At 34.7% G+C, this 27,483-nt stretch overlaps 1 protein-coding gene across 5 annotated transcripts in view; it reads left to right on the forward strand.

The window, feature by feature from the left end:
• The first annotated feature begins 985 nt into the window (after positions 1-985).
• Positions 986-27,483, forward strand: part of slc12a8 (solute carrier family 12 member 8) — a 39,493-nt gene continuing 12,995 nt past the window's right edge. The window contains exons 1-7 of one of the 5 annotated variants that reach the window (XM_087265719.1): positions 986-1,068; positions 3,210-3,298; positions 3,446-3,559; positions 5,337-5,528; positions 5,841-6,072; positions 22,723-22,836; positions 25,506-25,593. In XM_087265719.1, the coding sequence (XP_087121845.1) occupies positions 3,509-3,559; positions 5,337-5,528; positions 5,841-6,072; positions 22,723-22,836; positions 25,506-25,593 (677 nt within the window). In that variant the 5' untranslated portion in view covers positions 986-1,068; positions 3,210-3,298; positions 3,446-3,508. Of the gene's footprint in view, positions 1,069-3,209; positions 3,299-3,412; positions 3,560-5,336; positions 5,529-5,840; positions 6,073-22,722; positions 22,837-25,505; positions 25,594-27,483 lie in introns of those variants that run through there. The other 4 variants (XM_087265716.1, XM_087265717.1, XM_087265718.1 and 1 more) reach the window with 4 other exon arrangements.

A 27,483-nucleotide genomic window follows, 5' to 3' on the forward strand; every position in this document is an offset into this window, starting at 1 on the left:
TCATTTTCTTTTCGGCTTAGTTCCTTTATTAATCTGGGGTCGCCACAGCAGAATGAACTGCCAACTTATCCAGCACATGTTTTAAGTAGCGAATGCCCTTCTAGCTGCAACCCAGTACTGGGAGACATCCATACACAACAAATTCGCACACATACACTTCGGACAATTTTAGCTTACCCAATTCACCTATAGCCCATGTCTTTGAACTTGTGGGGAAACCGGAGCACCCGGAGGAAACCCACATGAACATGGGTAGAACATGCAAACTCCTCACAGAAATGTCAGCTGACCCAGCCAAGGCACGAAACAGTGACCTTTCTGTGAGGCAACCCACTTCGCCACTGTGTTAGGTAAGCTAAATTGGCCACAGTGTATGTGTGTGAGTGTTTATGGATGTTTCCCAGTGATGGGTTGCTGCTGAAAGAAGGAAACAAACTTTCAAATGATAAATTTTTAAAATAATAATAGACAAACCGTTCCAGAGAACCGATTCGCTGAAAAACTTTTAAACACTTTCAAATTATGTATTAGTTTATACATGACCAAGGATTTTAATTCATATGAAGAGAATCTCTACTGTGACATTCCCCCCTGTAATCGTTTATTCGTACATAAATGAAGGGAAAAAGAAGCAGCGGCTGAAGAACAGTGAAAAACAAGAGAGCTACACTGACAGCACACACCTGAGGTGGCGCTGACAGAACAGATATTTGTTTAATGACGTTATTTGAACACGTTGCGTTTCCATTAATAACAGCAGTACAAAGACAGCTGGCGAGGCAGCTCAAATATAAAACTGAATACAACTCAGTTTTTAACTAATAAACGGCGTTGAATGATGGGGCAGTTTATTAAGTTACTTCAGCAGCAAAGATTTAGAACTTTGTAGGAAGCAGAAGAACGTAGCAGAAGGACTATTGCTTACGAACGTTTAGGTAAAAGAATAGACGAACCGTTCAAAAGAACCGATTCGCTGAAATGATTCGGATCACGCAATTCCTCAGGTGTGCACTGCTCGTGTCTCTCCCACATTCTCCACCTGCTCCTGCATCCGGGAGCACAGCGCAGGTATGTGTGCGTTTGTCTTTATGATTGCGCAATAATTTTACCGTTTATATCACAAATCAGCACTTTACATGTTTATGTAGTCTCGATGGTCGCTGCATTTCTTGTAGACTTGAGATTTGTAAACTACCTTTTTGTACTACTTTAGTAACTTACCCGTCTGTAGTTATACTCACGTGAACTTCCTAAGTTTGTTTGCCTTTCATTTTGAAGTAGTTTAATGTGGTTCAAATGCGGAATGTCTATGGGCTGTTGATTATTAATAGTTCCCAACGTGTAATTTATTAACAGATTTTGTGGACCACGCTACGTTCAACACCTTGATGTCAAAACGACAAAAATAATAAAAACACACGTCAAGAATGCAAATCAATTTGATGTCAGTTAACTAATTACTTGATGTCAAAACGACATCCAAAATTGGCATTCTTACAGAGCAGTCATGTAACCGATTTTTGACGTGTTTATGCCAATATTAGATGTCAATTTTACATGAAGTCAGTTTAAAAGTATTGTGGGGGTTTGCAATTGAACCTTTTAGGATAATACAAATGTTCTATTCTTTGCGTCGTTATTTTGGTGGTCGCATCTTTGCGTGGATGTCAAATATAAAGGTTTTAATCAAATCGATTTGTATCTTTGACGTGTTTTTGACGTCATATTTGATGTCGTTTTGACATAAAAATTAATATCTAAAATTAGCATAAGAAACACCTCAAAAATTATTACAGGGCAGTCATGAAACCGTGAAGTGTTTTCATGAAACCGTGAAGTGTTTTCACTGCAAATATTAGATGTCATGTCGTTTTTACATCAAGGCAGTTTAGCATTGTAGGAATCTGGTGTAAATTTGCAATTAAAGCTTTCAGATTAACTCAAAATTTAATTAGTTATTTTGGAGTCGTTATTTTGGTGGTCAAAATGCATCTTTGTGTGGATGTCAAATACACCTCAAGGTTTTGACATAGAGTCGATTTGCATTCTTGACGTATTTTGACGTCATACTTTTTAACATCAAGGCACCTGCTGGGGTGGACATTGCCTGCTTGGCAAAAATTATTAAAGCCAGCTTCTAGGGCTCTTTAAATTGCTGACAGAAAGTGTTTTCCTTCCTCAGATCCAGATACTGTAATCCTAATCAGTTTTTTAAAGTATTTGATGTAGAGAAACACGTCAGAAATTTTGTTACAGGGCAGTTGTAACCGCTTTTTGATGTGTTTTTGACACAAATACCAGATGTCAATTTGATCAGTTTTTACATCAAGGCAGTTTACAAACATCATAGGGAGACAAAATCTAGTGTAAATTTGCAATTGAAGCCTTCAGATTAATATCATTTTTATATTATTACTTTTTGTGTAATTCGTTCTTTTGGTGTCGTTATTTTGGCGGTCAATATGCATCATTGTGTGTATGTCAAATATACCTCAAGGTTTTGAAAACAAATCGATTTGCATTTTTGACGCGTTTTTTGATGTGTCGTCTCGACATAAAAATGATTTCTAAAATTAGCACAAGAAAAAAAATGTATTACAGGGCAGTCATGTAACTGACTTATTAGATGTCAATTCAATGTTGTTTTTACATTAAGGCAGTTTATAACCCTGCTGAAAAACAGCATACTGTATGCTGGTAAGGTATGTTTTGATGCTGGTCTTGCTGGTTTCAGTGCTGGTTTTGCTGGTCTCGATGCTGGTCTAAATGCTGGTCCTGACTAGACATGGGACGATAATCGGTTTTGAGGTTTACCGCGGTTTGAAAAAGTCAAGGTTTTAAAACACTTACTGCTATACCATTCCTACTGCATATGTAAGTTTTTGTTGCAGTTGTAGGGGGTATTTTTTGTTTTTTCCCAGACATTCATGATATCATGATACCGTGATATTGTTATCCAAGGTTATCCATAACGTCAGAATCTTACACCGGCCCATGCCCAGTCCTGACCAGTATTACGACCAGCATCAAAACATACATTACTAGCATTTGCTGTTTTTTCAGCAGGGTACAAACATCATAGGGATACAAAATATTAAAATATTAAAAAATATTAAATTTCCGGTTGAGGCTTCCTGCTTGCCAAATATTATTAAAACTGGCTTCTAGGGCTCTTCAAATTACTGACAGAAAATGCTTTCTTTCCTCAGATCCAGCTACTGTAACCTTACCCAGGAGAGAGAATGAGTCCTCAAGTGCAAGAGTTATTTCATGAAGACGCACAGGTAATGTTCAATCTGTAAGTTTTGCCATGCAATTAAAATGGTAATGTTTTAGATGCTATTGCAGATTGGGTGGGGGAACAGGCATTAATAGGGATTTATTTAGATTTGAGTGACACTGGTTTGTGTAGGGTTCCCAGATTAATGCTCAACCTTGGTGGAAGGTGCAGCTTTTTGTCTGGGAACCTGTGCTTTTCGGCACTTGGGATGGAGTCTTCACTACCTGCATGATCAACATCTTTGGAGTGGTGCTCTTCTTACGGACTGGCTGGCTTGTGGTAAGTTGTTTTATCATAGATTTCAGGATGATTGAGGTTAGAGCTGAACAATATATTGTTTGAGCATTGACATCAATATGTGTGTATCTGCAATACTAAAAATAAATATGATCAAATATTATTATTATAAAATTGTATACAATTATTATATATTTTAAATTGTTAGTTTACGTTTACTTGTTCAATTTCCATATTCAAATATTTTCTGACTCCCAAGAAAACCACATAGCACTGTTTATTTAACCTTTATTTTCGCTCCATCATATTTATATATGCTGGTAATTTATTATATTTTATGCAGATATCACTGCGTAGAAAAAGAGTTGATCACTCCAGTCGATCTAAATGAACAGCTTCTGTGGAAGCTGTATTCATATAGCAATGTATATAACAGCAAAACATAGCAAAACAAAACAAAATATTGCAATGTCAGATTGTTCCAGTACCATCCAACCCTAAATGAGGTGTATATATGTACCAGAGGGTTTATTTTAAAAGACATTTCAGTGTTTTGACCTACGGTAAAGTTTGTAAAAAAAAAAGTTTAAAGTCTCTTATGTTTTCCAAGGCTGCATTTATTTGAAATCTTGTTTCAAAAGATTGTTGTGGAATGTAATTTTTTATTTAAATAAAATAGGTGAAAATGTGTTAAATTGACACATACAGCTATTGTTATTTTTAAACCACTTTTTCAGCATAATCATTAGTTCAGTCTTCAGTGTCACATGAGTCTTGTCACATGATCTGTGATTATAGTTTTTTTCTTGAATTAGAGAATAATCATTTATTATGCTTATTATTATTATTTTTATTATTATTATTATTATTATTATTATTATTATTATTATTATTATTATATTATTAATCTTGAAAAAGTTTTTTTTCTCATTGATATTTTTGTAAAAACTGAGATGCATTCTACATTTCAGGAGTTTTTGAGGAAGGGAAGGTTCAACTTTTTTAAAATCATTGTAAATGTTTTATTGTCACTGTAATTCAGTGTGAGAATTAACAGTTTCTGTAGATTTACTTTATTCAATAGATGTTGGTTTGAGTAAAATACAATTTTCACTTGTAGTTATATTCTATACATTTTTGATATCATTTCTTCCATTTACAATTTTACAAATGTTATCATTTAAAAGATGTCTATCTTCCAGAAAATGACAATTGGTCAGAATAGCAAATGTTTTCATATGTTGCATATTATGTTGCATAATAATCAGGTTTAATCAACCAAATTGTGATTTTTATTTCAATTTTTAAAAAACAAATTTTCTTCTGAAGTTAAAACATTAGCGTTGTGTTGCCAAAAAAAAGTATAAAACTAATCATCATATCTTATCTTTTAAAAAAAGATTTACAATAAAAAAATGTTTTTAGATCAAATAAATGCAAAACACATTTGTAAAAATAATTTGACCAGTGGTGTGCCATGATTTTTGCTATTAAAGGGATTGTTCAACCAAAAGTGAAAATGTACTTAGTATTTACTCACCCTCAAGTGCTTCCAAAACTACAGTATATACACGTTTCTTGATTATTCTAAACACCAAAGAAGATATTTTGAAGAAAGCTGAAACCAGGTAAGCGTTGACGTCCATAGTAGTAAAAACAAATACTATGAAAGTCAATGGTTTGAAAGAAAGAAACTTAAACAGGTTTGGAACAAGTGAAGTTTGCTTACATGATGACAGTATTTTCAGATTTGGGTGAATCTCTTTAAATGAACATCCATTGAACTGTTATTTTATTTTTCCCATTCGATAATCTTCAGGGTAACACGGGTGTGTTTTTGGGCATGCTGCTGGTATCATTGGTGGTGCTGGTGGCCTTGGTCACAGTGATGTCTGGTGTTGGCGTGAGTGAATGTTGCAGCGTGGGAAACGGGGGAGTTTACTCCATGATCTCCACTGTGCTGGGAGGCAGGATTGGAGGAACTGTGGGACTCCTGTATGTTTTTGGACAGGTGAGCAGCTCGTGCCTGCATTATGTTGCATGTTCACAGGATTATATGCTCAGGGTTGTGCTGATACCGATAATAGTATAGAAAATACTCATCAATAATGCAAAAATTGTGTCATTGGTATTGGTGGGAATTTTCTAATCTAGTATCGGTATCAAAACAACACTCGGGTATCGGTTCAGTACTCTTTATAAGCCGATATCCTTAGCTCAGGTATTGAAATCGGTACTGGGAAAGAAAAAATGGTATCGGAACATCCCTAATAAGGAGTTTGATGACAATTATGTGTGTCTCTCTCTCTCTCTCTTTTGGCAGTGTGTGGCTGGAGCGATGTACATTACAGGTTTTGCTGAGTCCATTGCTCAGGTGTTGAGTTTGCAGAGCACATGGGTTGTGAGGGGCATATCTGTGGCCGTTCTGCTCGGTCTGCTTGGAATTAATCTGGCCGGGGTCAAATGGATTGTACGACTTCAATTGGTTCTGCTTGGGATTTTAGCAATGTCAACTTTGGATTTCGTCATCGGAACTTTTAGTCATCTAGATCCAGGTAAGATCTCTTCAAGGTTGTTGTTTTTGATGCACTAGTATAAGGGTTCTAGTAAGGGTAACACTAGCTTTACATTTTATTGCATAACAAGGTTAAATTGAAGACTAAATTATCACAATAGATCCTCTTTTGAGAAGATCAGTCAGCAAGACAAGAAAAGTATGTGTAATAATTAGCTTCTGGAACAGGTGTAAATGTGTTTATGTTTTTGTTAAAATTCAAAATACATGGGAAAAATGCAGGGTTCTACACAATTGCTTTCGTTGTCCCAACACAAGTCAGTTAAGTTAACTTAAGTGGATTGAACATAAAACTATTAAGTTGTTCTTTAAAAGCTCTCAAGAATTGTGTAGTTTCAACTCTTTTTACAGAAGTTGTTTGAACTTTTTGGAGTGTAATACTATTATATTAAAGAAATACAAAAAATAAAAAACAGGCATTTTCCTGAACTTTCCTATTAATAAATGGTTTAGTAAAAGATTCTTGCCCTGCAGTGTTGTTTTCACAAACCGCACTAAACTACTTTCTAATATTGACCGTCTTTCTTTGCACATTTCCTGGCAAACCTGCTGGACGAGGATATCCCGGTTCACGTCATTTTATGTTGAGCGAAATTCTGAGTGTTTTATTCCTTCAACAGCACACATCTGTATGCAAATTCTTATATTTATATGCAGAGTAATGTTTATTTTAGGGTAATTAAAAAATACAGGAAATGAGGTTGGTGTTGACAGAATAAATACAGTACTGTTCAAGTATAGCATTTACATTAAAAAAGTTAAAAGACATTGTTTTTACTGTTAAAAAGTATTTCTTAAATGTAAGACTGCTGGTAGAAAGGTCAGTTTTAAAAGCAGTTTTTACCTTCAAAAAACATTCAGAATAAAAAAAGAAATCTATAATCAATCATGGATAATGTGGGACTGAAAATAATTGTAATTCATTTATTTGTAAATGGTGCCTTTCTGGACACCCACGTTTGCCTTACATCAAGCATCAAATTAAAACAATTAATAAAACGTTGCCAAACAAAAGTTTTAAATGCATGGAGTTGCAGGTACAAACACATCATGAGTATAAAATAACATGATAAAAGATAGGTCTTGAGACGAGATTTAAAGGTGTGAAGATCATCAGTGCTCCTTTGTTTCAGGGGAAGCGAGTTCCATAGTCAAGGAGCTGTGAAGCTAAAAGATGTGGCTCCCATTGTGCTCAATAAAGTGCGAAGTGGCACCATGGAGAAAGTTGGCTGATCTAAGAGTGCAAGAAGTATCAAAATATCATTAAAATAGTATTAAAATATCTTTAAAAGAAAAGTATTAAAGAAATATACCTTTAAACAGTGAATTTGAATAATTATTTATTGAATTTTTTTTACTAAGAAATGCAGCTTTGGGGAGCATAAAACATTTTTTTAAATGCATTAAAATAGCTTACCAACTTGGCAACTTACCAACAATAAATCTGTATGTCAATATATTTAAATACTCTGTGAATGTAGGTATTACTGCATTTTTCAGCTATAGGAAACATCTTACCTGCCTTTAACACTTGAACAACCGTGTTTATGTAAATATATTTAAATAATGTGTGTGAGATACTCATCTCTGATACTAATCTGAAATGGTTTTAGTATTGTCAATATTATGTCTATTGGGATTAGTGATCTTGAATAATGTCAACATTAATGCTGACTGACTTAATGTGTGTACATCTCAGTTACATTGGGTTTATCTAAATAGTATCAGTATTAGGGGCACTGTAACATGAGCTCATATGTCCTGACAATAACTGTCCAGTAGATGTCAGGGTAACATAAACGTCCCCAACTATGCTTTTCTAAGTGATTTGAAATGTGCTGCAGAAAATATATGATATGATTCATTTATTAATATATCTTTTGTATCAGATTTCTTTAAAACAATTTAATCTCAACAATCAATGCAAATCAAGATTTTGCACACTGAGTCTGAGTTTATGGTCTGCACTGACAATATAAACAGCTGAATGTATCTTCTGTGAGTGGTGCAAAAGGCCACCAGGGAGTACAGGGTCTCTTCCTAAAATAAACACAATGATAGAACTCCAGCACCAATCATAATATGGAAGTTGAAGGAACAGGAAGGGTGAAATGGTTTGTCTTCCTATTATATACTCTCATATATAAACCTGGACCTCAGTAGCCAAAATGGTTTACCTGAATAATTATAGTCAGTGAGATTTTTTAAATATTTTAAATTCTGCATTAAGTTAATGAAAAGTAAAAGTCAAGACATTTAATAATGTTACATATGATGTTATTATTAGAAATTTATAAACGCATGTAAAACACTTTAAAAACACACACATATATATATATATATATATATATATATATATATATATATATATATATATATATATATATATATAAACATTAAACTTACATTTAAACAATTAGACATAAAAAAAAAAACAACAACCAACAGTCATATAAATAATAGTTAAACAAAAAATAAACATGCATTCCCCCAATCAACCACCCACCAGTGCTATCCAACTAAAGATACTAAAGGCATAGTTAACATATCAGTCAGTTAGAATAATAAAATGTTAATTTGTGGAAAGGAAATAAAAGGGGACCAAATTCTTTCACATAACAAAACCTTGTCTATTAGGGATATACCAGATTTGTTGCAGATGTAATGTACGTTAGGATTTTAATACAGCAAATAAATGCCGTTCTTGCGTATTTTCAGTGTCACGTTTTCCACAGAATATAAAGCATCATACTTGTTTTGAGCCATGATAATATTAACAAATGTATAGTTATTGCCAAATTAGCATATTAAATAAAATTATTTCTGAAGATTAGAGTACTGGCTTGCCAAATTTAACACCTTTTTAGTTTTATAGTAGCTATAGGGAAGGTGGAAGGCCTTAGTCGGCTTGGTTCTTTTATTATTAAGGGGTTGCCACAGCGGAATGAGCTGCCAACTTATCCAGCACATGATTTACGCAGCTGATGTCCTTCCAGCTGCAACCCATTTCTGGGAAACATCCATACAGACGCACTCACACACACACACACACACACCATGGACAATTTAGCTTACCCAGTTCACAACATTCAATCAAAAGCAAAAATCCTACTTAACTTTGAGTATATCGGGGCCTTACATACAGCCTACAAGTTCTCCAAAAAAAAAAATTAAAATTTATTATTTAAATATAAAAATAATCCTTAATATTGATTTTATTTTTTTTGTTTAGCAGAAAAAAAGGTCTGAATTAAGTGATTGATGACAATTTTCAGTTTTCGATGAGCTACAACTTTAAGGTTATGCTCTTACTCAAATAAACCTTTCATTAGGGCTGTGCAATAATCGAAAAGTCATCGAAATCGACATTCAGAACCTATAATCGACCTAATTTTTTTAGAATGATTTTTTCAATTATTTTTTTTTACTGAACATGCAGTCCCATGACCCCGCTCTGTTAAAGACTGAGGCGGATTTATATTTCTGCAGCTACATCTGATCTCTGGTCAAGTGGGACGATAGACCCATTTTTGAGCCTTACTTTGCTCTACATTTACGATGATTGGAAGCTGTGCTGAGATGCCTTGAGACGGCATTTTTTCCATTACATTACAAAATTTTCATTTTTACTTTTAATATAAAAAACACTGATTATAATAAATTTTTGTTTTAATAGTTATTTATTGATTTATTTTCACTTTTTTGTAATAAAAAAGACAATGTGGTTTTGTTTTAGGAAATGTGTGTTTTAATTTCATTTGTTTAATGTTAATGTTCAATAAATAATCAGATAGTAGATATTGTGTGTTTTCTTCAATTATTTTAAAATCAAGTAATGCACCCTTCATTCAGAAATCTCTCACTTGTAATATTTGAAAATATTTACTGTACAAAACGTATCAGTGAACAATGAGGGAAAAATATTTAAAAAATAACTAAATAAACTAGTTGTCCATTAAGTGTTATCAAGTTAAAAAGGTCAATTAATCAAGATTTCGATTTTAGGCCAAATCACCAGCCCTACCTTTCATCTAAATATAAGAAACAGAACAATTTTAGTTTTATTTTGTAAACTGCAGTGACATTTTGTCTGAATTTTAAATAAAAAAATTTAAAATAAAAAGTGCCATGTTATGCAATATATATTAAATATATATATTAAATATTTTGATTAATATTAAAATATAATGAAATATTTATATAAAATAAATAGCAAAATAATATTATTCCTACTCTATTTAAAAAAATTAGCTTAAAGTGGTTAATAATTTTGACCTCAAAATGGTTTTTAAAAAATTACAAAAATATTATCAGACATACTGTGAAAATGTCCTTGCTCTGTTAAACATTATTTGGCAAGCATTTAAAAAATAAAAAAAATAAAGGGGGGCTAAGAATTCTGACTTCAACTGTATGAATTGTATTGTAAGTGTATGTTGTATTATTTTTTAATTGTTACGCTTGTTACAACTTCCTGCTCGGGGACAACAGATGTAAATTAGCTTTATAGCTAACTCTGGCACAACATATCATGTTGTACATTGTTCCTGTATAAATAAATAAATAAATAAATAAATAAATAGTAAAACTGTCATTTGAAATTAAAATATTCCACATTCACATGTCTAATACAGCATTCAAATGTTTTTACAATTAACTTCAATAAATTATTATTTCTATATTATTAGTGCTTGTTATTAAAAGTATCAAATGAAATGTAGTCTGCTTACAGTCCAATGAGTTGTTCAATCATTCGAAATTTCAGCTTGGTCATATTTTTCAAATTGTTTAGATGTGCTTTCATACATTTGTGCTGTAAAACCATAATGCATTATAGTAAATTTTAAATAAATGAGTAGTATACTTGGCACAAGTTTAAATAATACAAGATTATAATAGCAACTTGTCAGCATACAGAAATGTATGTGTGACATCTAAGAGTCATTCGCTCTAAAGACAAGCATGCAGGCATTCTTAGTTCATTGTAATTTTTACTTTTTTTTTTTGGCTGCCCACTTCAGACGAGGTCAGTATGTACTTTCACACTGAGTTTGCAGGAAATCCATCCCAACTCTTCCTGTTCTCCTGATTACTGGCTTCCTGTCCAGAGAGCAGGCAAGACACTCAGAAAGATGCTGCTCTCAGTCTCCCGCTGCAGAGAAAGTAAGACGTATTGGTGTGAGCATGAGGCATTAACCCCAAACCACTGCTTCTGTTGTGGTCATCTTGCTTTGGTCTCTTTTAAGAGCTGGTCTGAGGGGTGCATTGAGCACTGGCAGTGGGAAAAGGAGGTGCTGGTTCCTCCAGGTTTTTCCAATTAAGCCTTTGTGGTTATATTGTGATCTCACCATTGGCATGACTCCAGGGGGGTTGCACGGTTTAGACCAGGCGCCGCATGGGCGGGTTACCTGCCAGTGGCAGGAAAAAGGAGCTGCTGTGCAGATGTGTTTACAATTTGATAACGCGGTTAATCACGTAGTCAAGGCCAGGTGGTCAGCACAAGGAAAGCTTCATAACCATTACGATATAGAGATCCCAGCACGTCCGCATTCCTTGACAATTTAAAGGGCATGGTTCACACACAAAAATGCATGTTTTGTTATTGCTAAGCTTAATGCCTTTCTTTTTTTCTTTGCAACAAAAAATGCTACATTTTAAAATGTACCATGCATGGCCACTCTTTTATAATAAAAGTGAATGAGGACTGGGGGTGTGGGCTTTTCAAGGGAAAAAAAATGTCTCTAGCAAACAGTAAATAAAGTGATCTGAAGGGGTCCTTAGTGGAAGAACATTGGATGTCCTGCCAGACTTAATGTAAGTTACTGTACAGAAAAAGCAAAAATAAAAGTCGCTAAATGATAATCATGTCAACAATGTTTATGTCATGCAATAATTAACTTATTGATGGTCATCTCAATGTAGCAGCATTTTTACATTTGTTTTAAATCCTTTTTTAATGTACCCTATTATTATTTTGATACAGTAAAAAAAATACTGTTGTCAGGCAGAGTTGCCCACATTAAAGGTGCTGTATGTAAGTTTTTGACTCTTCTAAAGCATAAAAATACCATAATATGCTTACAGATATTTAAGAAACATGCGTGAACATTCTTGTTTATCTGAAAAAAAATGCTGAAGTCAGATATTCTGCTTTGAAAATAATTTTTCTGTGCCTGAATGTCTGTCTTTGTTTTGGTTATTTTAACCCACCCAATACCAGTTTGGCCAATTATATTTCAGCACCCCGGCCTGCCTTGTTGGAAAATTCATTTATTCATTCAGAAAGGCTGTGAAAGCATGTATCCGTGACCGAAATGTGACCTCTGGTGTATAGTTGCAGACTCCGAGATGCAGATTCAGAGCTCCAGATGAAGTTATTAATTAGCAAATAATATAAATATTACGAACGTAAACATTAGGTGAGCAGGTTACATTGTAAACCCGAGTTCTAACAACACGCTACATGATGAGATTTGCAGTGATTGGCTGTTTGCACCATATGAGACACGACAGAAATTTAAATACAGACATTCAGAAGCATAGAATATGCACTCACTCACAAAATGGTAAGGTTTATTATTTAATTAATACACATTAAAACTCTTTAACATTATTAAATGTAGATGCTGAATCACTGATATGTGCTAGTTTTGAGTCAAAGTTCTAAAGTCCAATTTTAATTTTAATTTTTTTTATTTTGAAGATCTGAGGTGAACTATCTGCTGCTGCTTTCAGTAGTATGGCAATAAATGTCATATAAAATAGCATTCAACGCACATTATTAGCAATTTAACATTAAATAAAGCACATGATATGTACCTGAGGTGATCATTGTCAGTTTTCTGTTCACCTGTGAGAAATAGAAGCCGTTTGTAATATATCAATTTAAGGTGTTGGTTAGAACAAAAACTCCTTTTAATATATATTGGTGTGTCCTTGCTTTTGTATAGAACACTATTAAAATTAGCCTTGTTGGTCCTCAATCTGGTAACCTGCCCTTGCATTCGTTTTGATCCAGGAATACAATACCTAGTTCAACCACTGGGTGTCAAACTTACATACTGCACCTTTAAAACTAGACATGGTGCCTTCCAATTTACTGCTGTGTGGTTAAATCTAGTTTATTTTTGTGTTTTGTTTTACCAGAAACAAATGCCAAACATATGTATTTATCACAAAAATAGCCAAAATAAAACTTAATATAATAAAAGATGCAAGAAAAATGACAAAATCACTATATTGTTTAAAAAAAAAACACCCAAATTGGCTACACTGTTACATTCATGTGTTTTAGGTAATGTGTGGCTTTCGAAATACCTCTGAAGGGAGGGTGCATGGAATTTTGTGCTTTCAGTGCTTGCTTGCTATTGCTAGCCTTTCCTGTTTTGTATATCCTAGCTTTAATTGGATTCAATTATTAATTGTGGGGAATAAACTGACATTAATTTCAGTATGTGCTGAAAGTCTACCCCTCATGTGAGCTGGTAAATCACTGTGATCAAATCAAGTAAGATTCAGATCAGTTCATTATTTATTTTTTACCAAATATGTTTATTAACTTTTGTGCAAATACAGCACTAAACACATACAAAAATAATACACTGTTCTGCTTTTTCAAAACTAAGAACCAATGGCTATAAAAACATTAGAGTTATTAAAGAACACAGTAAATGTAAAGACAGTTAATTAAATTAATTATTAAATGACAAAAAAACTAACCATAAAAAAACAAATAAATAATAATAAAAATAATAAAAAGGTTTATACCTCTTCTGCTTCAAGATCAATAAAGTCAATATATTTTTGTAAAAATATTTTAAAGACCTTCTTAATGAAAATCTAATTTTTTTCCAACTTTAAACGCACACACACACCTGTTTGTTTCCACAGGAGAATAAGCCTCCTAGCCAATAATGTAGTGAAAGCAACAATGCGCTGTGTTGTTGTAGGCAAATTTGGCCCAAAAGGAATTCAGAATAATGCTGTGGGTGCTGATTTGTTCATTTTTTTTCAAAAGTGTCAAATATTTAGACAAAAAAACACTGTCAGTCTTAGACAAGACTGAAACATGTGTGTGTGTGATTTGCTGGAGAGTGTTGACAGCTGTTACAAGTATTACTTCTATTTGGGTTTATTTTGGCTAATCTGGCATTAGTGTAGTGTGCTCTGCAAAAAATCTTGTGTTGCATTAAACTGTGTCATGCACATTTAGAAGAACTGTGTACAAAATTGAGTATATAATCCCATTCTAATTCACTGATATTGATCCCCAACTCTTGTTCCTAGATCAGTTGGTTTTTAAATTAATCATTGAGGTCATTTTAATAATTGATTAACTAAATAAATCTGACCATGATCATACACGAATAATGACTTAAAAATAAAAGATTATTCACCCTCAAGTGTGAGTTTCTTCATTCTGTTTTAACTAAAAAATATATATTTTGAGGAATGCTGAAAAAAATATAACCATTGACATAGCAGGAGAAAACAAATACTGCAGAACTCATTGAAACGCCTAGTATTCTGAAATTCTTGATGTTTTTATGCATTAACATTTTAAAAGTATAGTATATCAGGAAGGATGAAGAATGTGGTCACGGTTCCTAGGGAGTCAACTATTCTTCCTGAAAGGCTGAATAAAGCTTTGGGGCAGAGCACATACTGACACGTATCTTGGTTGTGAAATAATTCTTGGTAAAGGATATGTTTGAGTTCTACACCCATTGGGCACTAGTGTGCCCAGACACATAGCCAAAATGGCAGAGGAGTGATAGTCTTATAGTGCTGCTACTTAGTACTCCAGTGTTTTGTTAAATGATTTGAAAATATTATTGCTGGGAGAGATGAAGAAAATGTGCGCACAGTCCTCTCGAGTGCTCATACCATTGTGGTGAACACATTTGTGCTAGATTAAAAAAAAAATGAGAGCACCTCCTAGTTCTGTCCCTTCCCTCCTGCATATTACCACACAAGAGGAGCTATAAGAAAAGCTTTCCTACTACTGTACACTTTCTAGACTTCTAGTACACCTCTCAGACTCTGATTTTAGGAAGATATTGCTGAAATATGACAAGTAAAATGAATTTAATTGAAAATGGAGTCCTTTGACTTGTTTATCTCCTCATGGTACTCATGACTTCCTTGACTTCCACTCGTATATTCACAGTAGTTATTTTTGTAAAGGTGTAATATTCAAGTCATGTAGAAAATATTCTATTCCTCGGCTTTAAACTCAAAGGCACTCTATTTAAGCACCCAGAGTTGGACAGGAAACTGACATGCGCTCATAGTTTTAGGTTAAGGGTGTTGACCGGGCTCACCCACATTTTTGGCCCGAGACAAAAGAGCAGGCAGGAAGCAGATCCGAGTTCTTCACTAGCAACGTCCACATCATCACTTCCTCTTCCAAATCTTCAGATCAGAACTCTCACTATAAATACCCAAAGTTCAATTAAAATGTGTGTAGTGGTGGTCGAGAGGGCAACAGTAACGGCCCTGCTCTTATCCTGAGTCAGCACAGCCTGTTCTTCATGCTTTGTGCTTTGTAGTTTGTTCGGATTTCTGTCTATTTCTCTTTCCTGCTATGCATGGCCCTTTCTGTTTAAAAAAAAAGAGCCTATTACACAATATTTGCAGTTAAATTCTTGTGTTTGAACAGCAACTGTTCACATGTTTGGAGTTAATTTTAGAAGAATATGTACTGCTCAAAAAATAAAGGGAACGCATAAATAACACAATATAACTCAAAGTGTTCCCTTTGTTTTTTTAGCAGTATATTATCCTAAGCCTTAACTTTCTGTACAGAGAGGTCATGTTTTGATTTGTTTAGTTTGTTTTTGGTTGGTCTCACGCAGTCATGTGATGCGATTTCGCTGGTCTCCAAGCTTGAACTTTGCGACGCATCGAAATGCTAAATTTGTCAGGTAAGCTTTTGTTTACGGTTTGTCACATCCGCCTGTGTATGGATGGAAGTCTATGGGGCTAAAATGCAGTGTGACCATGGCCTCAAGATGAGTTTACTTCAGCCATTACTCTAGCCTTCATTGATTCGATGATTTTTCATAAATCATCCTAAATAATGCTGATATGGCTAGATTTTTTTTTTACTTTTGGCTAGAAGCCTATACAGTATATGTAGACCATTGCCTGATTAATACTGTATGGTATCATTTTATCATGATTATGCTATCATACACTGCATGTGTTACACTGTTAAATAAACAGAAATAATGATAATTATTGCAATTTTGCAGCTTAATTTTATTGTGCAAACGTATTTGCCGGTAGCTAGCTCTCTATAACTCTCACATGGTCACCCACTGATGCTAACGCTCCATTCACACGGGGCGTCAGCGTCAACGCTTCTCATGCACATTGAATGGGTGACATCAAGCATTGCCGAACTGAATAGTGGGTCCATGCTCGCTACAGAAGTTGTGAATTTATCAACTTTTCAAGTGCCAATGGAAGCGTCAGCCAATCAGATCGCTTTGTGCAAATTACCCAACTCAAACAGAAACCGATTGCAGACTTGTTTCATTGGCTGACGCTGCTATGACGATCGCGTCAGCCCCAACTTCAAACATGCCCTCCTTCAAGTGTTGATGCTGAAACCCAGTCTGAATCAGGAATAAGCAGGGCTGCGCCCGGTCAGTACCTGGATGGAAGACCACATTGGAAAGCTAGGTTGCTGCTGGAAGTGAGCATCAACCTGCGTTCTGTGTGGGTCCTAACACCCAAGAATATTGATGGGGACTCTATACTGCTCATTAAGCGCCGTATTTCGGATGAGACGTTAAACTGAGGTCCTGACTCTGGTTGTTAAATATTCCAGGATGTCCTTGGAAAAGAGTAGGTGTTTAACCCCGGCACCCTGGTCAAATTTGCCCGCTGGCCTCCATTTTGGCCTCCTAACCATCCTCATGTCATAATTGACTAATCAGCTTGTGTGCGGTGTGTGTGGTCTGGCGCAGTTTGACTTCTGTTGCGTAATCCAGGTGGATGCTGCACAGTGATTCCCCCCAAAAATGTGTAAAGCGCTTTGAGTGTACTGAAAATCGCTACATAAATGCAAGGAATTATTAGCATTATTAGTATTATTATTTCAAAATTATTTATGAACAGAAAAGTTCAAAAGAACATTATTTGAAATAAATATTCCTCTGTGTTTAAAAAAAAATGTATGCACTTTTGTTTAATAAAAGTATTCAGTTTGTCGTATTGTGATAAAAAAAATGGTTTAGTCTTTCAGCTTGAATTTCACGTTTTTTGCCAATATGGTAAAATATTTTGTTTTTTCTTTTATTTGGTGAAAATCAGACTCTGTATTTGGGTCTAGGAGGAGTTTGAAAATATGATACAATTGTTATGAATGTTCTCAGCATGATCCAGGGAATTTAACAGTACAGCAAGCAATATTAAACATAAGTATTTAGCATTTTAATTCGTATAATTTTTGACCTCTAGGTGTCCTGAAGTCTTTTGAGTAATTTCTAGACATAGTGCCGAAATGCTAGTGGCATTTTTAAAATCTAAAATAGTCATTTGCATATCTTCTGACCACTATTTGGCTCTATGCTAAACCTGCACAAGAAATGTCAGGGCATTGACATCATAACACATACCAAGCATAGTCTGAATACAAATGATTACAAATAAGGTTACAAAGAATTTACAAAGGGGAATAAATATATATGCCACGTCCCAATACTATTCTATAAAAGTTTGAACTTTTTTGTAAAGCAAAAGTATATACTTTGAGTATGTAACAGAAGACTATGCAAGCTTAGGGACATATTACTTTCTTCTTAACAGATCATTATATTGCTTAGTTACATCCCCTGTCAATTATCTCAACACATCATCCACATTTCTTTCATATTTAATTACTGGAGAAGCAGCAGTAGGATAATCTGCCATTTGCAAGTCTTTCATGCAGAGCAAACTCCTGAGGTCTTTGAGTAATTATGCGTGTAAAGTTAATGTCCAAATATATCTTATAAGAAGTAAGTTAAGTATTGTTGTTGCAGATGAAATATAACACTGTTAAAACGTTGTTTGAACATGTTCCAGTGGGCAAGATATTAATATTTTCATTCAAACAACTTTACTAAAGCCTCTCTACTTGATGGATGGTTTCACGTGTCCGCCATGTTTGTAGTTTGTTTACACTTTTTCTTACCCAAGCTTGTAGTTCTAAACAAATTCACATCCATCATGCAATGTACTGTGGCCAATATTAGCGGTTAAAGTATGAAAGCTTCTACACTTTGAGTTTTTTTTTTTTTTGGAAATAGTAAACCATCCAGGAACTTTGGCATACTATTTTCAACATACTAATTCTATTTTCAAATACTATTTAGGATGGATAGTATACATGTTGGGACACAGCACTAGGCTCCCATCCAGTTTGGCAAGATCTTCCAAAAATACAGCCCTTATGGTTCAAATGTTATTAGCAAAATGTCACAAACGTTGGCTGCACTACGGACACTGAGATAGAGATTTAAAATCTGCTGTGATTGATATTCAGACTGTCCCCTATCTGTGTGCCAAATCTCACAATGTCACAATGTTGCCATGTGGTTCTGCCTAAAGCGGCAGGCTCAAAACTATAGCAACGATTGTATTTTTTTCACTTGCTATTGTAGGTTTACCAAAGTTTACAGTATATAAGAGGCCAACTATGTAAAGGTGATTCATGATGTGGTAAAGTACAGTCTGCTGTTTTTTTCCGACTTGCATGTTATTAGCCGCACACTTGATATCTGTTATTTCTAAGACTGCGTGTATCTAAACTTTCTTTATGCACTTCCTCTACCACTTTCTCCTCATCCTTTCTATTGTGTCTTACTCTCTTTCTCTCACTCTCCTTGTAGCCAAGAAACTGTGACTTGGAAGAGTAGGAACAGGCAGGGCTTCTGAAAGGGTGGTGACTTCCTTTTGGATAAACATGTCATTAATCCAAGAGCACACATTCTTTCCCATCACAAGATAACCAAGAGGGAAACAGATCATGCTCTTACGTAGCCAGGTCCTGTAGATCTCTGTTTCTGGATGAGCGCCTTGTCTCTGCAGAGGTGACACATCGTCTTCCCAACCCACCACAGCTTACTTTCTTTTTCACTTACTCCTTTGTACGTTTTGACTGATTGGAAAAAGAGTAATTATAACACAACATCATTGTGATTAGACCAGTCTAAGGCATTCCTGTTGATGTTTCCATCATTTGAAGTATTTTCCAATTCAAAAATGACTAAAATGAATGAAGTTTCACCCCAAATTGTGCATCCTTGCACTGTAAAAATTATATGATCAATTAGTCATGACAGCATATGTTTTTAGGTCATTGTATCTTATTACTAAGTTAATCATTTTCTAACTTAATTTTCTAAGTTACACACGCTGTTTTAAGTCAGTTTTATATAATATAAGTTCAGTGGACTCATACAGTTAATTTGATTCAGCTTTAAAATTTAAGGCAACCAGGATTTTTTTTTAATTGAATGCTTTCCAAATTGGCATTTAAACTGAAGGTTTGATGAATACCTAAACCTCTTTTTGTATAAAGCAGACAGTGTTTTACAGTACTGTTTTGGCTTGGTGTCAATAAGAGTTCAGTTCATCACTTGTGACCGCTTGTGTTTGAATTTGTGCTCAAGGAATGTGATTGTGGTTATTGTTTTTCACAAAGCAATTTTATTTAAATGTGTTTTAGACTGATTCCAGAAGTGGTTGAAAGCCCAAAATATTTCAGACCCTATTTAACCAGAGTTTAGTGTCATTCACTATAAATTGGATTGACAAAAATGCATCGTAATACTAATTGTAAATTGAATTACCACAGGGTCTCAATTTGATTTTACATCATGTTTACACCTCAGCAACATTTTGTATTTGAAAAGCCAAGGTTCCCATGTTTTGCAAAAAAATGTGATTAATTATTCTTGAAGGCAATGAATATTGTAGACAACAGTGCTTAAAGGAAAAATCTATTTCATAAATGATTTAAACACAGTTGTGTCCCAGCAGTATGTGGATATAGGGATGCAGTGGATTTCGCTCTTAAAATTTATTCCAGGAAGGATAAATGTTTATCCTTTTTCTCATTACTTTATTTATATGATTATTTGAATCAGTTTTCAATCTTTGAAATAACTTTGACTTATGAGTTAAGTTAATTTAATCATTACTAAACATAATAACCCCTTCAAGTTTTATCCCCCAGAATGTTTCCAAGCGTCTTACAATCGCTAGCTTCTAATGGCACAGATTAGGTAATTATATTTTTATAATTTCATAAACTTCTTAAACTTTTACTCCCTTTTATAAGTGTCATCAGAGGGCGTAAGCCCTGTCTGTGACCGCTGTAGTTATTGTAGTTACATTATTTTAGGGTATTTATCTTCAGGAAATCACTGAAGACATATCATGTTATTATAAAGAGATAATGTGGCAATAAGATTAAAGATAACTATACTGTGCATTTACACCATGGCCATATGTAAACAAAAAACAACAACATTAACATTATAGAGACACCGTAAAAAGGTCATTTCCAACCCAATAGACTTTTCTGACAGGGTATTCAAGTGTCATTGAGTGTGAGAATGTTGTGGGACTGCTATACATGAGTTATTATTAAGGATTATAGATATTGTAATTTAGCAGTTTTTATTTTAGCATTTTTTTTAAGCATGATAGTAAAACTCAAACGTGGTTATGAATCTTTTTAAACATGTACTTATTTGTTGTAAAAATTTGTAATGATGGCAAAGAATACTATTTTCTGCATCTCCTTACTTCCGGGTGAAGCTATGCTGCAGTTGTGGCTGGTGTACTCTGGGAAATTTTCTTACCTCTTGGTTTCGAGTGTGGTCCTGAAAAACTAGCCCTTCCCCTTAGCCCTATGCCTTCAAGCTAAAGAGAATTGGGATATCCCTAAGGGGTAGGGGTGTAAGAGGAAGGGCTAAGGCGTAGATTTGGGATTGGGCCTTATTTTACATCAAGTAAGAAGTGGCATAGGTCCCTTTTAAGGCCGTGTCCATACATACATGGGTATTTTCCCACCTTTGTTAAAAAAATTCAATAAACAAGTCTTAATGAAAACGCAAAAGCGCACCGTGATGCACTGTCAAGGGCATGCTGAATCAACAGGTGGCAATAAAACCTTAGAATAAATCTGTTAACCAATCAAAAAGGAGAAAACAGCATGCATGCTGACCTTATAAGGCATAAAACTCGACCACACCATTTCTGAAAATATTCACCAGAGTTTTCAGAAAGTTTTGGTTTCAGTCACCTGATAATGTGTTTTTGTGTTGATGAATGGCTAAACCATGTAAAAACTGTCGTTTTCAAAATATCTGTGTTCGTGGGGAAATGGCTCAAGTAATTTCTTACTGTGTGTTTCTTTGATGAAAAGTAAACAACAAAGGAGGGGGGTGGGGAGGTGATCACAAGAATGGGGGAGTCACAGAATAAAATGAGAAAATATAACACACTGCTGTTTTGAAATATGGAAAAACTGTTATTCCACGATTTTCATCTGTTTTTATATTATTTGTTTACATGTTCTTTATACGCGTCTCTTTTATTCCAGTTTATGTAAAGCACTTTGAATTGCCACTGTATATAAAAAGTGCTATATAAATAAATAATGTATATGCTATGTAATGCTGTATAAATAATGTTAAGGGAAATTAGACCTACAGTATCTGTGATCCCAAATTGGTTCAGAATTACATGTGGATAAGTAAAGACAGAAGTTATGTTTTGGAATAACTAGTTATTTAAATCACCTGCCACCTTACAGGATGGCATATACTGCAATTAATAATTCTACACAAGTACACAAACCACCTGAAATACAAGGCATCAGCGCAATCCAGACCAGTAAAAATGGTGCTCGTGTGACACTTCAGCACAATGCTGATATCCCTTAGTACTGTGTACGTAAATGTTCAGCGGCGCCTGTTCTTGGATTGTTTTGTTTGCATGTGAACACACCCAGACCTTAGTCCAGCATTCCCTCCATCATGTCCACACCGCAGAACTATTGAACTTGGCATGTGCTCCCAAGAAGAAAAAAAAACGGCCCTTGGTTTGCACGCATCTTGGCGGGGCGTCTGTCCCCCCTGGGTTGTTACATAAAGGGCGGTAACGGTCAGCCGGGAGTCCAAACCTACTCTGTAATATTTCACACCAAACATCTCTCCCACATTATTGATTTCAGAGTGAAAAGTGTTGTTTTATATCAGTGGCTATAGATCAATATTGGATGTCATAAATGCTGGTTAGTAGTCTTGAAAAGAGGGATATTTTCTTGTTAACGTCGTCACTATATAATTCAGGCAGACAGTTAAATGCGGTAGCTTTCAGGAAGTTTTAATGTTATGAAATGTTTAGACTCAAAAATGCCAAAATATTTCCGTTCGGTCTTCAAAACAGATTGTGATTTACAGGAAGACTTCTGTCTGTCTCACGTATACGATACGGCATTTGAGACATGAATCTGATTGTTATCATTCAGTTTTCCATAAAGCACTCAGTAAAGCTTTAGAGTGGCCGGTGAATGAAATAAACACTCTTTCCTAACATTGTTTTGTGCTGAATATGTTTATTGCAGAGCATGGATTCGTGGGCTATTCGGAGAAGCTGCTGCGTAAGAACACCCTGCCAGACTACACAGCTGGCGAGACTTTCTTCACCGTGTTTGGGGTTTTCTTTCCTGCGGCGACAGGTGACCGTACACGCATAAACAATAAAGGCAAAACTGTGATGTAACAACCACTGATTAAATGATACTGTGCTGTTGGTAAAGTAAAAGCCTGTGTAAATTACTAGAGTGGCTGCAAGTGAGTTTTCAGAAATTGTGGTGTGATGAGGTTTTGGTCAGAGCTGTACTGTACATGGTGTGACTGGATTGGTTTTTAGGGCACTAGCAAGCCACACCCGAAGTGTGCTGAAAAGGTGGTCTGGGATAGATACTTTCAAACTTAGGATTTCAAGCAAACCACAAATATGATGATTACTTTGTCATAGACATACTTGCTTCAATATATTTTAATGTATAGGAATCAAATTATGTTGTGTGTAAAATGCCCAGTGTGATTCATTATGAAGAAAAATGTGTGTATTTAGAATGGCATGATTGTACAGCAACGAGTAATTGAAAGAAATATTTGTAATTAATAATGATTACCAATTTTTTGCAGTAATTTTAGAGATTAGTTTTGCACTACTGGATGAATGTATGTTTACTTTTTCCATAGCTGGTTCCCATATGAGTAAATTGTTGGAAGTTAAATATTGATTTAAGTCAAAGTATTTTGTTAGCTCTCACTGAACGCAAAGCTTCTGTAAAAAAAAGCAAGTGCCAAGCAAGTCAAAACTAGATGAGCATATAGGGGGATACATCATAGTCATACCTTGTATTAGGGCTTGTGGTATGGGCAAAAGAAACCTATATCGATTTTCTTCAACAAAATTGTGATTTTGATTTTAATCCCGAATTAAAAACACGAACAGATGTTTTACAGTGTGAAGCTGAAACATATTTTTCAAAATAAGATAATTAGTTCTTTATCAAAGACCTGTAACATGTCTCTAAAACAGACATGAGGTAAAGGATTAACAGATTGTTTCTAGAACAGACCTATGGCAAAACAAATAAATAAACTTCTATTAGTGAAGTTTCAATTAATCGTACAGCCCTACCATGTATCAAACTGAAATTTACCACATAAATAAATATTGGCCGATAGATCTTTAATGGATTTTTTTGTAATCCATTATGCAAGATATTTCTGTCAAGATGGTGAACACAGAGGTGATAATAAAGCACTATTAATACTGAAATCATTTGATTTCATTTTCTGTGCAACATCTCCAACAGCTGCAGCTGAATTTGTAAGAAATGACAGCCTGATCTCATGAGGAAACGTAACTATTTTACGTTTTGTCAGTTAAGTGGGTTATATGTAGGAATTTTGCAAGTTCAGTCATACGACAATGTTCGATTTCAAACAGAGGCGTGGCACCCAAACCCCCCCGCCCCTAAACCCAACGTAATTGGCGGATGAGCAAATCATTCTAAATTGTACAAATGAGATTTTACGAATTTACGAAAATTACAAAGCACTGCAGTGTTTGGCTGTTCTGTGTTTGTCTGAGATAATTAGTCTACAGAAATGTGCATACTCCATACAAGCTGAGCGTCAGTTCTTGTCACGTGACTCGTGGTGTGCTCGCAGCTTTCATTCAGGTGGGTGCGTCTGGAAGGCACGAGCGCGCAAGCCACGCTCCTCCATTGGAAATAATGAACTTGCGACACAATATGCGAACAGCCCCTAAAAGGCCACCATTATTTGAGATCTCCAGCAGTTGATCTTCTTGACAGACATGGTGGATTAACCTGCTGATTTGTTGACAAATAGGTTGTGGGTTTATTCCTTGGCAGTTCACGGGTCCTTCACTGGGCCTCTTCCCTTCAGCAAAAGAACTTTCCAAAGCCGTCTGTTTCTTACTCATTTTGCTGCTTGTGGGTTAAATTTGGGTGCTCTAGGGACTGACATGTAAGCTAAAGAATACTTTCATTTTTCAAAATAAAAGATCTTTGAAATAAAAGACCGTTCAGACTCGGATAATATGGAAATAGTAATGATTTCTTATGCGGCCTGGTACCAATTGAATTCCACGGTGGTTGAGGACCACTGCTGTAGGCAATGCCTACTGGATTAGCATTTTTATTCAGTATATGAATTATGTTTTAGTTTAGGATTAATTTATTACAATCAATATTTATTAGTAAATAAACTGCAAGTTAAAATGTCACCAATGTTACCGGTTGAAACCTAAAGTGGCGATAAGGTCTTAGAAAAAGTCTTAAAAAAGCTCTTAAAAGACGTGTAAAAGATGACAGAATTTTCATTTTTTGGGTGTGAACTATCCCTTTAAGTGTTGATTTTAAACATTAACATATTTTGTTATTATAAGTTCAGATTGTCTGTTCGGTCTTAAATCACTATTAAGTTTCAGGTTTGAATTCAGTCTTATCTTGTGATCTCAGTATACGAAACACATTCATGATGCTTTTGACTTATTTTAAGAGGTGAGAGACTCATGAATAAAAACAATCAAAATAAAAATACTGTTAGAAATTAAACAAACTTTTATTTTACACTCCTTTCTAGTCTTGAAGGCAAAACACATGGTAAACTGATGTCTGCCTCCTGTAAAGACCGAACAATTAATTTTGAGGAACACATGGTCCTGTTCAAAGTTTCCTTCTTGCTGCTGTTTTTAGTCAGGAAGGTGTTTCAGCTGAGCTTCTGTGTGTTGTTCAGGTCTTGAATAGCCTCTTGTCTCCAGTCTTGTTTTCACAGTGACCCTCTGTATGTGTGTGTGTAGGTGTGATGGCGGGATTCAACATGAGCTCAGATCTTCAGAGGCCCGAACACAACATCCCTGTGGGAACTCTCGCCGCAGTCTGCACCTCGTATGTGTCTCACAGCCACAGAAATTATTGTTTCATTCTTCCTCTGTTTACTTTTGGCCTCTGTTGTGTTGACTGTACACACAGCTTAAAAAAGACTGCAAATTATAAAAAAAAAGATCATAATGATCCATCACAGGTTATGTAGCACATATAGGTATAAGTTAATAAAAAAACAGTCAGAATAATCAATTTTGTTGAATATTATATGAATTTAAAATAGCTGTTTTCTATATAATAAACTTATGTTTTCTTGCATAGCAAAGCAGATTTTTTTTTTTAGCTATTGTTACTATTTCTTTTTAAATACATTTTTCAGGGTCATGCTGATTTGGTGCTCAATATTATGATGTACTGTATAGGTTTAATGTAATATAATGTAATGTTTATTTGTGCATGCACAAATACAATACAATTTCCATCTCTTTTGACCAGTTTATTGTCTCTTTGCTGAAACTGAGTTTTTTTATTAGGTTTTAAATATAACAATAAATATATAAATATGAACGGATAATAAAATAATACAAAATATATAATAATAAAAATAATACATTTTATTTATAATGCAGAATCTGTCTGTCTGTCTGTCCGTTCGTTCTTTCGGTTGGTCGGTCTGTCGTTCTGTCTGACTTTCCATCTGTCTGACTGTCTGCCGTTCTGTCTGGTGGTCTGTTTGTCATTATGTCGGTCGGCCTGTCTGTCATTCTATTCTGTCTGTTAGTATGTCAGTCAGTCTGTTGTTCTGTTTGTTAGTCGTTCTGACTGTCAGTTGATCTTTCCTTCTTTCTATCATTCTCTGTCATTATCTATCTATCTATCTATCTGTCTATCTATCTATCTATCTATCTATCTATCTATCTGTCTGTCTGTCTGTCTGTCTGTCTGTCTGTCTGTCTGTCTGTCTGTCTGTCTGTCTTTCTCTCTCTCTGTCTGTCTGTCTGTCTGTCTGTCTGTCTGTCTGTCTGTCTGTCTGTCTGTTGGTCGGTCTATCAGTCTCACTGTTGGTCTGTTGTTATGTCTGTCTAATTATCTATCTCGGTTGGTCGTTCTGTCGGCTGGGCGACTGTCGTTTTGTCTGCCATTATGTTAGTCATTCTGTCTGTTTGTCGGTTGGTCGGTCTTTCATTCTGTCTGTCTTTTTGTCATTCTGTCTGTTGGTATGTCAGTCGTTCATTTGGTCATTGTTTCTGTCATTTTGTCTGTCTGATGGTCTGTGTCATTCTGTCTGTTGGTCTGTTGTTCTGTCTGTCGGTCTATCTCCATCTTTCTGTTCATTCTGTCTATCTGTCTGTCAGTTGGTTCATCTGTTGTTCGGTCTGTCGTTCTGTCTTGTCAGTTTTCTGTCATTCTTTCTGTTGTTCTTTCTGTAATTTTCTCTGTCGGTCTGTCTGTCATTCTGTTTGTCGGTTGGTCAGTCATTTGGTCAGTCTATCTATCTGCCTATCTATTTTTTTATTTAAATTAAATATTTGAAAACTAATTCATTTTTTATATATATTTTTTAATCTTACGTTTAAATATTATTATTATTATTATTATTATTATTATTATTATTATTATTATTATTATTATTCATTCATTTATTTATTCGATCCCAAAAAATACCATGCAGTAAAACATTTTTCTTGACACCAAAAACAGCATTTCAGGATGATTAATGTGAAACTAAAATGCAAATCAAATTTTAAATATTTTAAAATAGAAAACAATTCTTTATTATATTTTGTTCATTATATTCCTGCATTTGCTTTTTTTTTTATCAAATGCAGCTTTGGTAAGACATAAATTTATTCTAATTATTCAAACAAAAACATACAACTATTCTAATGAACTTTTTGGCCTGTAGTATTAGCTATTATAGTGCTATTTTATCAGCTGGTAAGATCTATTGTA

Source organism: Danio rerio, chromosome 9 (assembly GCF_052040795.2).
Source record: "Danio rerio strain M-AB ecotype USA chromosome 9, GRCz13ab, whole genome shotgun sequence".
In the NCBI taxonomy this organism is placed as follows: domain Eukaryota; kingdom Metazoa; phylum Chordata; class Actinopteri; order Cypriniformes; family Danionidae; genus Danio; species Danio rerio.